Source organism: Maylandia zebra, linkage group LG2, assembly GCF_041146795.1.
Source record: "Maylandia zebra isolate NMK-2024a linkage group LG2, Mzebra_GT3a, whole genome shotgun sequence".
In the NCBI taxonomy this organism is placed as follows: Eukaryota; Metazoa; Chordata; class Actinopteri; order Cichliformes; family Cichlidae; genus Maylandia; species Maylandia zebra.
This window is the reverse complement of record NC_135168.1, coordinates 47,144,104-47,158,898: the sequence shown is the minus strand read 5'-3', so window position 1 is coordinate 47,158,898 and position 14,795 is coordinate 47,144,104. Positions and strand designations below refer to the sequence as shown.

Genomic DNA, 14,795 nt, shown 5'->3' with positions numbered 1-14,795 from the left:
CTTGTACTTTCTCTAGGATTTTCTTGAGGGCTACTGCGACGGTCTGCCATGGCGTACGCTGTACCTTTGAAGTTGGGTCTGATCCGTGCATCATATCCTGATGTTTTCCCCATGAGTTTGTCCAGGAAGTCAGAAGGTGAAAGCTCTTGTCTGCTGGGGTGCTTTATCTCCTCCTTACAGGAGCTCAGTCTGACATTACCCAGGAGGAGAGGCAAAGACGGGAGCAACAAATACAAAGAGAAAGAGAAGAGAGAGGATATGAAAAACGGTAGTGAAGGAGTGCATTCATGTCTGAGAGGTAGCAGTGGGGGTTGTGGGCAAAGAAAAAAAATAAATGAAGCCAGCAAGTCAGTCATCAGCACAAAACACAGCAGTAGATGCGAAATGAGGGTGAAAAATGATAACTGAATGGCTTGCCTCAGCTGGCAACTAAAAGCTTATCTATTTCCCATCATGTCTAAGACTTATTGAAGTTGTTAGACCCTAACTACTGAGAAGCAAAACAGAAGCAGAGGTAAACTTGTCCCTCCTCTGTGCCTCCCACTGCTTGCGGCTTAGCAGGGGTAAAGCTTGACAGATTGATGGCTCAATTGTAATGCTATGAATGTCACACTGGGGAGAGGAAGGAGTTGATACGAGCTCCAGTAAGGCTCGGGCAGCCACTGACAAGAATAACCAACAGCCTGGAGTGAAAGGAAAAAGAAGAAGGGTAACAAAGAGGGATATCTTAAGGAACACACAAAGAACAGGACACATTGGATTTGACTTCTGTTTGGCTCTGGCTGCAGCGCAGCATATTGCACCCCATGAATTTGATACAACTGTTAACAGTTCATGATTCTGTCAAGATCTAAAGCTACGTACAGATGGCAGGTTCAGTCCCTGGGAAGGCACAGTATTGCTGATACCCTGTGTTTTCCTGATTAAGTCTGGAACCAGTCTGATTTACCAATCTTATGCTCTTTGCTTTAGAGTCACAAAAACTGCATGGGCAGTTTATAGTTTACAGGGTGACTTTGGGGACAATATTTTTTAAACATGTGTGAAGCCGAGTTGGTCCTAAGATATGCATTATTTGCAATAGCACAGACTACAATTAGGAATTTAATTAGGAATTAGGAAACGCCAGTTTAGCGTTTACTGCATGCAAGAAGTCCAATTTGTGACTCAATTTATACACTTGTGCCATTACTTATTTTATATTACTCAACAGATTTTTTTAAAAATTGAAATTCCTTCGCATACTGATATATTCATTTCCATATGGTGACATTTTGCCTCTGTAATTCTCAGTTCTGATGGACACCAACTGTACCTGAAAATAGCCTGCACGGTAATTACTACAGTCACTTCCTCTTATTCCTGTTGCAGTGTGTGTAGGGGTAAAAGAATGCATCACGTTTGTTTTGTTCTTTGAACTGCTTTAATTTTACATCCTCTCATTCGGTTTTAGATGATCAGAGTCATTAATGGGGCAAACATTCACTTCTGGTGCTTCTTTAATGGAAAAGCTTTTTGTCATCAGTCCCCTTTGATTTAAATAAGGACGCTGATTTGAGCTAAACGTATAATCTAGCTCTGCCATCTATTACTGTGACAAGACAGACATGTTTATGTATCACTGTGTGTAGATTTAGTTACTGAAAGAAGAACTCCTTGTTGTTCCAAAACCTGTGACTATGGCTCCGATACTAAAGCGTATTGCCTACCAATTGGAAGGTCTGTGATCGATGCATCTATCGGAGTGTGACTTTGTGTGTGAATGTTAGAAAGTCCGAGTGCTTAAAAAGTGGACTTAACGGTTAAGCAGTGTTCACCATTTTTCCAAGCAAGCATCTTCAGCTTTATTTTTTAATGAATTCATTCAAATGTACTCAACTTGCTGTTGTTATTCAAAGACCAACACTTACAATTTGATTATCACTTCTGTGATAGTTTTACTAGCAAGCTTTGTATATATTTTTTAAACTTTTTAGACTGAATATTGTGTTGTGCTTGCCCACAGTACTTCTGGTACAGTGCAACTAATCTGACAGCTCATCTATACCTCTGTAACTCTAGTTTTACTGTTACTGTGCTCATTGATTTTACCAGTGTCTGTACCACAAGTAAAGCGAGCTTGTTGCCTTGCATACATAGTGAGGTTAGATGGATTCACTGACAACCAAAACAACATGCCCATGAACATACAAGCCTTATCACTGGAGCCCTTCTTTTGCTTTCATCATAGAGACGTGCACATATCAGTCTTTTGTGAAAGCTCGACTCTCACTGGTCCCATAACTCCCCTCACTCCACGCACTCCTTCCCCTCTAGTAACACTGATGTAACACGCGCACCTCTCTTATCTTTTTTCCCCCTCTCACAAGCGCTTGGCTACAAACACAAACAGGTGCACAAGGGGATGGATGGATGGTCAGCCTCTTACTTGCAGTAAGCCACTGATAACAACAAACAATCTGTCTTGGGTTGCGTCCCTTTCACAAACCAACACAGAACAATAAAGCATCCTGTTTGGCCTAAAGTGTGATTTTTCTCTCACAGGTGGTCACAAGAATTCAAAGACAAATGACTGTGACAGTAAACTCTTTAATCTTGAAGAAATATTGACAGACAAAGAATAAGACCCTACAACAAGCATGTGTTGGCAGTGTGAATGCTTTTGATGTGGATGGCTCATGATCAAAGAAAAGATGCTGTTACATGACATTTTGGGAAATAAAAGATCATGGAGAGGTGAACTGCAGTCAAGACACTCAGTCTGCCCCACAACGCTGTCAGCCTAGCTCACAGGACAAGGTTCACCATTTCTATACTGTACTATGCATGCGTCAGTGCTCCGAGCCAACTATTAAGACAGAAACTTCTAGTGAAATACAGCCCCACTTTATAGAGCTGACTGAGAGTAATTTCTGCTTATGGTTGGGGAAATGGCAGTATGAGATTTCTCAGTTAATAAGGTGCTGGTAGTTTTACGATGTTTCCTGATGGTGATCAAACATAATGAAAATACAGTATGCAGAGAACACAAAGTTTAAGTGCATTTAAAGCACACAAGTAAAGAATATTTAAAGAGTAATAAGATAAATAAACTCTTGAGGTCAATGGACGAACTTCTTACCCGCTGCTATAGGAGGATGTGTGGGTTTGTTTTCCCTCGGGGACCAACATCACCTCTCTATCAACCCTCACGCATATCCAACTGGATTTCTTGCTATTGTTTATGGTGTCACAATAGGATCTTATATAACTGAGAGGGTGAAAGAAGAAACAGCCTAAGCCATTTACAAGCGTGTCAAAACAATTTTATCTTTAGGTTTCTGGCACAAATACAACTGTTTGAAAATTTACTCACTTGCATTCCGACTAATGAGTCCTGACAGATGTTTAAGATGTAGTGCTGGAGGTTTTGGGAAAGACTGAACTCCTTCCAAAAATTTACATCTTTCTCAGGAAACTCTGTCTTAGTCAATTGCTTTTGGATGTGAAGTCTATCGAGGTTTATGTAGTGTACAGGAATCACTGTTAAGATGGAACAATATAATAATCTATTGACCATAAAACTACAAGAGAGGCTGCAAGTGGCTCATCAGAACCCTTAAAAACTAAATTATGTGGTTCTTTGTTTGAATGATTCAATTATTAAGATGCTCTTTGCTGACATTTAATTAGCCTGACCTTTTGCTTCCCCTGCATCCCTTTCATTTGAGGATCGGTGCCAGGCTGCTGTTGAGAATAACAAGTCATTCCTTCCATTATAAAGCAAGTTTTGGCTGTAACACTCTCGTTAGCAAGTGACTTTTTATTGAAAACAAAGCTAAAGTCAAAGCCAAAAGGTGATTGTATACACACATATTTAGATGCAGGGAAAATTTTGTTATAACAGTGTTGCCAGTAAGAAATGTTTCAATGTCTTTGAAGTGGTAATTTGCTTTATTGCTTTTATAAACACCCCCCCCCAACTTTACTGTTTGAATCTATCATAGGGTGGTTTTCAGTTTGAAAGGCCTCTCTGCATCTTCCTGAACTCACAAATTCACATCAGTGGGGCAGCTACAAGAGGAAAAAGCTGTTTTGGCAAACCTGCCAGGAGCGTCTTATCAGATCAACCATGTGTACCCAAAGTAAGTACAACTGGGGTGAAGAGCTAGCAAGCATTTGATTACCTTTCCACTCCACCAGGCTTTCAACCAAAATAAATTCATTGAATAAACAAATAAACCTTCAGGTTGCCGTTAATTTTGGTCAATGTAACAGAAGCATTATCCTGCTATCTTGTGTACACATGACCCTCAGTCCAGGAAAAAACAAACAAACATAAAAAGTCTACGGATAACAACGCAGGGGCCAGTGTTAGTCAGGGTTGCTTTGTTTTACAGTTCTTCCTCACACAAAACAGACGGATTTTGAGAAATGTTGTATGAATAGAGATTAATTTACTAGTTTTAAGTATATATTTAAAAAAAAAAATCCCAACAGAGAACAGTGCAAACTAATTAAGCTACAGCGAAACTGGCATCAGCTTCTCTTCGCTTACCAGAGCTGTATGGCCAATTCCTCACAACTTGCTCTGGTTTAGCTTCACCACTGTCATGTTGTGTTTTTGGAATATGATGATACTCGCCACCTAATTACTAATTAAAAATTGGTGAAAAAAAAAAAAAACGTGAAAACTTATTTTAATCCAAATTATTATCTTTTTTAAAAACAAACAAACAAGCTATACAAGAAAACATTTTATATTAATTGATTTATTTCTATATAAGGAACCCCATTAGTTTCCACAATAGTGGTTGCTAAACAAATTTTTATGAGTGTTTAATTTGGTTTAGATACAACAGGACAATGCTGTTTGTTTAACGGCTTTGGATCAGAAATTGATCTTTTGTATTATTGTATAAGCTTTTTAAATTTGAAGAGCTTATTGTGATAATCACACTCTTGCACTCTTAACATTTCAGCTCTCAGCATTAAAAGCACAATCATTGCTGCACTAGCTTTGAATGTTGGAACTGGATTTAATCCATAAGATGTTTATAAAGTGCAAATATAATTTATAGGAATCTGCTGCTGTTGCAGGTCAAGCAGGTCAAGCAAAAAGATTAGCTACATAACTTGACAAATGCTAGGCATTTATAGTGCGGTGTATCCTTTAGTTATAACGGACATCAGCACATCCAGTAAAATAAAAGAGGCTTGAGCTGTCGTTCTCTATATATTACATAGAGTTCAAATCTATAAGGACATAACTGGACTGGGTAGGGTGAGGGGGAAGGGAGGCTAGGTCAGCAAGAGACCAACAGCTGCAAAATTCACTGATTCCTCTTTTTCTCACGACGTATAGCCTCCATGCCTCAGGAGATATAGAAAGCTGCCCACTAATTTCAAGGACAGATAACGAAGCAGCTAATTATCACATAAAAATACTACTTTGAACATATTTGTTCAATTTTTATTTAACTTAATAACAATCAGTTTATATTTCATATAACAGATAAAAATTGCACCAAATCAGATGGGATGAGGGTCTTCCAATGGAGTTCAAACATATTTTGTTAATTACTTTTTCATTAGAAAGACGCAGAAAAGCACATCTTTTCACAGTATGGATGTTCACTGGTTTCCAACCAGGAAGCACTGGGGGATATCAAGGCCATTAGATGTTCATATAGTACATGGAAATGCTAAGTTTCTAGTCCCATTAGCATAATGGGAAACAGAAGAAAATTGCTTTCTCTGCCTGTTGCCACATTGCTCTAATTTCCTACTTGCCAACTTGTCCTTGACATTTACTTGAGCCTCATGTATTGATCTAATACCTCTTAGATAATTGACAGAACTTTCTATCAGGCCAACCAAACCACAGAAATCATTCAAGCTTGTGACAGGCATCTTATCAAAATGGTGTGCTTCATGGAAATACAATGACATGCCATTTTTTGTTTTTAATGGCCTGTGTAGCCCTTGTCTTTACACCACTGTATGAGATGGCCTATGGCTACTGCTGTTGCTTTTTGATCAATAGGCACATTGGGGAATGGGATTTGGAGCACACTGTAATTTAACCTTGCACATTTATCTTCAATGACATGACCACTGCCATCCTGTAACACCTTGAGTATGAAAACACAGGTACCGACAGAGCATCCTACAGCAGATGATTTGTCACTTAATCGGGCCATCACCGGGATCTCACACTTGTGTTTTAATGCAAGATGCCTTTAAGAAATAGGTTAAAAAAACAAAACACAGAAATCCAGCAAAGACTTGACTCAGGACCCGAGAGATGCATCTGGCTCTCCGGTGGATCCATCTACTGCTCATCAGAAATGGTCTCAATGGAAGGGTGGATGTCATCAAAGAGAGAAAGGGATAAAGTATGTTTAACTCCAAAAGGCCTGAACTACGAATTTGTGGAAATTTCACACTGTAATTTTTGGTTGAAATAATCTTCAGTGTGTATGGAGCGGGTCTGGACAAAAGAACAATACTAATCCATGTATTTTTACATTTTGATAATACAATGTACTCTATTATTTTACTGGATTAGAAAGTGATAAACACCAGTTTTAAATGCAACAACATATATATAGTGCATCAAGAGCAGACAGGGTCATTACCAATAAATACATGTTTACAGACTTGCTTTTGCCACAGTAATGACAAGGACACAATGAGCTGTGGCTTGATGACAGATTCACGTTGCTACTTCAGTGAACTCTAACTAACAGCCAGGCTGTTCTCATACACCCTTTACTAATCTTCAGTTCTCTAATGTATTCTTGTCTAGTGACTTTAAATTTATAGCTGTGGGAAATATATTATCCTATTCTTCATGACATAATGCGTTTATCTGTGAGAATAACACTGCGTTAAATCTGAATCTACTCTCTCTCCAACTCCTAATTGCAACATCTGCTGTCAAAATGTCATGGCAGAATGAATTGTTCCTCCCACATACATTATCTAGCAAAAGTTTCTCTTTCTTTTTTGAGTAGATTTCAGAATATAGTCTTGCTATTAAAAACTTGGGAACCCAGAACATTTATATAAGGTACTCCATAAGGCATCTTTCAAATTTACCAAAGGCATTGAACTTGCTGATTGTGTACCTCCTGTTGGCTCTGGCCAAAGCCTAATCAACAAACTAAAGGTCTCCAACAGTAGAAGTTAAAATGGCAATTCCTGCGATCAACCAGGGACTGACTTGGCCCACCCAAGAGAGACGAATCTAACACAAAGCCTCCTCAGACCTACCCATCTTCCCAGATGTCTCTTCAAGCTACTTTGTATTCAGGCCACCTTCTTCACGTCTACAATCTGATATCAGCATGGATCGCCTCCTGTCAGTCTCTGTGAAACAGAGCTAGCAGGATTTCTGATACAAAGAAGGAACGATACCAACTGCAAAAGATTTGCCTTGATGTGTGCCTGGGGACTTGAAACATACCATGGCTTCATTTTCAGACTGCAACTGGTGAGTCATAAACATAATTTGCTACATGTTACATTGAAATTCATATTGTTATTATGAAACTTCTTATAGTTGAATGATTGTGTTCAAATGCAGGATAAAAGCCATGATCAAAGCACTGTGTTTATCTCCATCTTCACCATGTCTTACATTCAAGGCAACAAAATGCAATAATTAGCAAGTTGGGAAAGCATTTTTCTATGTAGCCAAATGGGCACGGTAATTGGATAACATAATGAAGGAATTTGAAGTGCGTCTCTTCACTGCTGGTGTCTGCATCACTGCAGCGACTCAACTCAGATCTCAACGCAACAGAGAAATCTCTCCAGTTCATTTCTTACAGAAGTAGACTACTGTCAAACTATGTAAGCTGAACGCGTAATTACACGTTGTAGACTCTTCTGTTATGATAAATGTCTTCCATTTGCTCCCTGCACCTGTATGAATATGGAAAGCACGCATTGATGCTTCTTTTTCCTGTTATCCTTATTTCCTTTTCCAGTTATGATCTTTTCTTTTATTAGCTATTTGCTAGCCACATCAAGATGATGATGTAATGGCGTTTCCCTCCCTACACTACATTGCGCACTAAAGCTTTTTCACAGTTCTGACTACTGTTTCATTATCATTTCATTATTATCTCTCAAAGGTCACTCTTTGTGGGGGGGAAGTACAGTGCGGTGGCCCTCCTATTTTACCTTAGGAACTAGAGCGGTTATTGCAAAAAACAAGAAAGACATAAGAAAGCTAAGGGACAGTGTGTGAGTCAGTGTGCACTTGGCCTTGGTCATGGTCCACCTGCGCTTTTAAAGAAAAGCCTAAAAGCTGGTGGTTTTGCTGTCAATCTGTATAATAAAGTGAGGTTTTAGAAGGTAGAGCAGACTGTCATACAGAAAAATCTTCCCACAGAAACGCACAGCACTTTCACAAACACACACAAAGACAGTAACTGCACTCTGCATGACCCATATATTGGACAGGACACTGAAGAGAAAGGAAGTTGTAGGCATAGCCGCTGGCCTGTTTCGCTTGATCAAGCTGCTGGCTGGAAGCAACGTCATGACAAAGACACCGTGGAGCTGGGTCTACCAGGGATTTTCTGAATCACACTCGTATAGAGAGCAGCCTTGCAATGCTTTGTGATATCAGTTTGTCGTTTTACCTGTGCTGATAATGTATAATTTCACATCGATGAAAGAAAAGTTAGTTTTTAGTCTTTTTACCAACTTTTTTAGCCTGGAATATTTAAGCAGCCCATAATTATTTTTGCCCATTAAAGTGTAAAATTGATTATAACAGTCTGCAAAGATTAGCTATACAATGAGATATCCCCCCCAAGATAATATTTATTTCATGAAACACTATTTTCTGGTAATCTTATATATTTTTTGCAAACATAACTCCTTTTCTCTCACATCAACACCTAGGGTGTTCCCTGCCTCTGGTGCTATAAAAGCTGGTATAGTCTCGAGCCCTCCCACAGCTATAGCTGAGACTTTGACTGCAGGCTACAATTTTCATGTTGCAATTTTTAAAATCACTGATTATGCCTCAGTAAACATGAGATGGTACAAAGCCAAGGGTAGATAGAAAAGTCCTCGTGTCTTCTTTCTCACAGATTTGTAAAACCCTCAAGAGAGGCAAAGTCTGGCTCTGTGAGATTTCCTCAGAGGCTCGAGTCCAAGAGACAACTCAGGCACTGCTCCATTTGCTTTGTGCACTTTTTCCGGTGATGTCTTATTCACAAGAGCCTCTTGGGGTGCTGGACAAGCATTGCATGTCTAGCAGCTTTTTCCAAAGAACAAAGGCATATGGCTATGGTAATCCTTCAGCCTGTTAAAGAAAAACACGTTCAGACAGACTATGAACTAATCCTGTTTGACATACACTGTTGTGCTTTTTTATGTCTTCCTATCAGGTGGATTTAATTATTCCACTGTGTGAGAGAGAAGCAAACAACAAAGGTAAGAAAAAGGTAAGAAAAGTGAAAGCCTTTTGATGTTAATTAACAGCCTTTATGTGACGCATCTTCTCATACACAGGGAACCACACCATTTAGCACACTATTTGAGGAGACAATGTTGCTTTTAGGGACATTAAAAAAATGAATAAAACTGGAAGGAATCTCAGTGGTCAGGAGGCAAGGTGAGAACGAATCTGTTCAGCTCACATGATGTCTGCTCAGTATGATAGAGAGATGTGTCTCCAGCACCGTTATGGATGGTTAGCAAGCTCAGAGGTGAGTGTGTGGACTGAGATAACCATGAACAAAGCACGGTCCTGCATAACTAAAAAGAGTGTGTGTCACCAGGTAAAAAAAGAAAATCATGGCAAAAGCACATCTTTTGAGCATAAAGCCAGTCATCTAAGCAGTGCCCTCCAAGAGAACCATACAAACATAATCAAAAACTATTCTCCTTAACATTGTGATGTTAAAAGTAATTTTTTACAGAATCTCACTGGGAAGTTGTATGCCGTTATGATCACCAAGGCTTTTGAAATATTAGCTGGCTTACCTTGAAATGACAGTTTGAACATCACTAACAGAGAGATGATGAAAATCATAAAGACCAACTTTCAAAAGTGACTTTAAAGATGGCAACATGGGCTATGAAAATAAGGCATAGTCAATCTGCGTAAACAAATTTCAAGAAGCTGATCTCAGAAATGTTGGTAGTAAAACACATTTTAACTATAGGAAACGTCTAAACTTACCCATCCACCCTTCCTCGCTTCCACTTATCCAATTCATGATCAAGGGCTTAAAAATTAATATTTAAATGTAATTTAACTAATTCAAGCAATGAATATTATAGTTGTCCCATTTCAATGTTAGACATGGGACATCTATGGACCCACTAACATGATTGCAGCAAACAAACTTAAATGTCTCTCCTTTCAGGGGAAGACAAATGTCCCCCAGGCAATCGATTGAATCAACAAAATGAGGAAGAATTAGAGGCTCAGGCTGGGATCTAATGGACTCAAAGACTGTCTATACTTTTTTGACAGTCTTAAATGTGATATGCTGGTAATATTTTGTAACACTAGACATTTCTTTGATTTAGAGATTAAACAAGGGTTTCTGCTTTACTGCTTTCACGTAACGAGGTTAGCAAAGAAAGGCAAAATAACCATGCACGAGTCAATTCGGAGGCCACTGAATTTGATGCACCATCAACACCACTGTTGCGCCCTAAATTTGTGCATCCATTTGAAATATACTGCACACAAAATGTCAAAGGCTAAAACTGTGTTTTTAAACGCTCTCGCTTTAGATTTAAGCTAAATGTCTCCCACAGATTTCAGCTGACATGCAATTCAGGGCCTCTTTAAGTAGGGGACATGTCTCAAATTCAGGTAGGCCAGGTGACTTTCTGTAGGACGCATGCTGCCGAACTGCAAGAACTGGGTTTCACATCATTTTTGGAGAAATAAGCAGTTACTGAAAAAGATATGGTATAAATTGCAGCATGAATTGCTCGTATCTATTCTTTTGTTTGCTTTGAATCTATAAAGACAGACCTTTTCCCCTCTGATTAAATAAGTGCAATAATAATTACAATAAATAAATAAGATTCTAAAGACCTAGAAGATAATCTAAACTTTTCCATTCTTTACTTTTACTGTAGACCTCAGACAACAATTACTTTGAGAAAACAGATTCTTTTAAATTCATTCTTTCCAAGGAGCAACCATGAAACAGCGCGCCAACATAACACAGAATATCCTTGGGATTAACACAAACACCTTCCAAAAGCTCACACTGTTGTGCTCTCCTCAGCAAAGATTTCTTTTTTAAACTTAAGCACTCTGTGATACCATTACAGTTTAATACTCTACTCCTCCTGTCAAGGACAACTAGTCATCTCATCAGTGTGTGTGGAGAGAAAAAAAAGTCCGCTAGCAAGGCAGATTTGTGGAGGTATATGAACAATGTTGCTTTACCCTTGAAGCAGCTTTCTACTCTGTTGAAGAGAGTCACATGAAGGCCACGTAGGGTAAATGGGCCACTTACATCACAAAGTGTCACATAATGGACACATACAGTAAGTCCAACCATCAATATGGAGCTATTTAACTGATGGTTGAAGACCCTATTGGATCGGTTACAGCAAAGGCAGAAAACCTACTGAGATCAAAGCATCTCAGGAAGCTTTTTCCTCACCAGATGAAACCGTCATTTCTTGTAATTTGATTCTTACCATGTGAGAGCAAAAGTAAGCCTTAACACACAGTAATTCTTTGAGTGTATAGGAGAATTATATAGGGCCCTTATATAGGACTTTGCAAGTGAACTTCCCTTATTTAATGCTGCTGAAGAGGAGAGACTCCCTTACCCTGGGTTATCTGACAAATACAGCTTTAATCTTTCTCAACCACCTTTACCACCTGACAGATTCTCCTTTACTGATTGTATGTGACTTAGGGTGTAGTAAAACGTAGGAGGACAATACTTTTTATGCTGTTTTGACTTTATTTGGTAAAACTGGGTTTGCTACGAACTACTGAAAGGCTACAATTAAAACATTGTGTAAACATACATGCTGGTATGGATATTAGGGGTTCCATGGTATGGTAGTTTTTGCATTTCCTGGTCAAAAACAGGCGGAGACGCAAACCCAGCATCTAGTCTACTCTTAGTGCTGGTCCCTGTCTGAATGAATGGGCGGGTTGCATGAGGAAGGGACTCCACTGCAACATTTGTGTAAAATCAAGCATGTGGATCCCCTTGGGAAATAAGGGATCCGCCAAAAGTTTCTTCTTGTACACAATAAAGATTAAATCTGGTTTGTGCTGCAAGAAAACACAGTCCTTGTATTCAGCTTCCCAAATCAACATTAGGAATTCTGCTTGAAACCCGGGTGTAGTTTTTGTTTAACCTTATTAATTACCAACATCGCACAGTTATGCTTCCTAACTTTTACTCTCACTAAGCCAATGACAAGGCCAAAATGTGCCAAAGTACCTCGTGTTGTCAGAGGAGAATGACCACACTGCCTTCAGCTGAGAGGAAGGCAACAGTAACTCAAATAACCACTCAATACAACCAAAGTATGAAGAAAAGCATCTCTTTAGATGCCCCACTGTCATCAGATCTTAACTCAGAGCACCTCTGGGATGTGATGGAACAGCAGAGTCACATGCAAACAGTCACTAAATGCCATCATGTCAGTATGGCATTTACCTAATTGAAGAACTAAGGCACTACTGAAGGCAAAAGGGGCTTTCAACCGGGTACTAGCAAGATGTACCTAAATAATGTAGCCAGTGAGTGAGTGAGTCACACACACACACACACACACACACACACACACACACACACACACACACACACACACACACACACACACACACACACCTAGTGAAAACTATGGTGCCATGTTTTGGGAGAAGACTGTATCTCATAGTTACCAAAACACCAAACAACCCCCACTCCCAAAAAAATAAGTTCCAAAGTCTTCAAACAACATTTCTCAACATGATCCTTATCATCTACTGCAGCGGTCCCCAACCCCCGGGCCTCGGACCGGTACCGGTCCGTGAGTTGTTTGGTTCCGGGCCGCCAGAGCTGAGGCTCAGGTGTGAAATGTCTGGTTTTCAGGGTTTTTATTGGTTTTCAGCGTTATTTTGTTATCGTTTACTCGGTTTTCCTGGGTCTTTTCACGTGTGTTATGAATAAATTTTCTTTTTTTCGGTACCGGTACTAGTTTTATTTTGTTGTATTTTTCCGCGACACCTTAAAGGCCGGTCCATGAAAATATTGTCGGGCATAAACCGGGCATAAAAAAAAAGGTTGGGGACCGCTGATCTACTGTACATACATAATGCATAAAATCAGAGCACAAGTTAGACAAGTTAAAAAAAGGAAGAAAAAAAAACAAACAAGCAAAATGATTAATACATTGTGGTATGCTGCTGTTCGACTGTTAGCTAGCTGTAGCCTGCAATATTTGTCTGACAAAGCTGACACAGCCCTATGTAATTAATGATTGATTATAGCATGGTCACTCTAAATGGCTCGGTTAATGACTTTCGGATTCAATTACAAAGCAGCTCTTCAGCTTGACTCCACTGGCCACTTCTTCTTTTGGCCAGCAGCGTATTATGAGGTCTTGCTTTCTGAGACCACACTTTTCCCCCCTCACTCTCAAAGTGAAGTTTAATCAGCAAGGCCCATCTGGTCAGATGTAATGACATGATGGAGGGTTTCATAATGGTTCCCCACTTCATGATTCTAATTGTAGAGAGCATAATGACCTACAATGGTGAACCTCAGAGCCAAAGTGCTCTCCTAGTCAATAAGTGGGTATTTTTAATTTGCTAGAGCTAGAGAAGAAGAGTGGAGAGCTCCCCTTTATTGCATTACCTTACCACTGTGTCACATTTTCTTATCCAGACACTGGAGAGAGTTAGATTGTATGCTGGATTGTTTTGGCTGGAAAGATGCAGCAACATGTATTTGCAGAACACACCTGTGGTTTTATAACCCTGATGAAGCCACCTGAAACCTTCACACCTACCGCGCCTCCACCTCAGCTGGCTGGCTGCCTTCTGCAACCAAAACTAAAATAAAGAACTGCGACACTAGCAGTTTGACTGTGAAGCCAGGCCATTGTTAGAATCAAGAACAAGTAAGATTTGGCACAAAGACTATGGTATAGAGCTTTACTCAGGTATACAAATCAAACAAGTTCTTGCACTGAATTATTTAAGCAAGCAGTGAATGGAGCACAATTTACAACATTTTAAAGCACAACATAATCTAAAAGAGTCGGGGTGCTGCGTAGAATGTAAGTTAGTGAGTTGAAGAATTATAGAAGGCAAGTAGTTAAGCATACAGTTTTAAGGATGCCATCATCTACAGGTTTTAATATCAATAAATGATTCAGAGAATAAAAAACAAACAAACAAAACTATATACAAAGAAGACGACCCATAAAACTATTATTTGCAGATACCATCTTTGGACAGGTAGTTGCTTTATAAACAGGCTCATTTCTAGAATATTGCACGGCCTCCGGTACATTTTGGCAAACAACTGTCAGCGAAAACATATCTGTATGTCAAATTACATATTAAACCTAAAAAAAAAAGCAAAAGGAAAAAAAACAAACATGAAATAGATTATGAAATACTGCTGTTACTCTATAAACTAAAACAATTGCCAGATAGAAACTGTATATGTAGATCTGAAGAGTTTCCTGATCGGCAGAAACTTAAAAAAATAAAATAAAACAAAACAAATAAAGGAAATAAAACATTTGTTTATGTGGGTTTGTGAGAAGACCCACATAAGGAATGAGGGTATCGATTAGGT

At 39.2% G+C, this 14,795-nt stretch overlaps 1 protein-coding gene across 3 annotated transcripts in view; it reads right to left on the bottom strand.

The window, feature by feature from the left end:
* Positions 1 to 14,795, bottom strand: part of glra4a (glycine receptor, alpha 4a) — a 69,495-nt gene that overhangs the window by 42,970 nt on the left and 11,730 nt on the right. For all 3 annotated transcript variants that reach the window (XM_076875728.1, XM_004545790.4, XM_004545791.4), the window contains exon 2: positions 65 to 189. In XM_076875728.1, the coding sequence (XP_076731843.1) occupies positions 65 to 189 (125 nt within the window). The remainder of the gene's footprint in view (positions 1 to 64; positions 190 to 14,795) is intronic.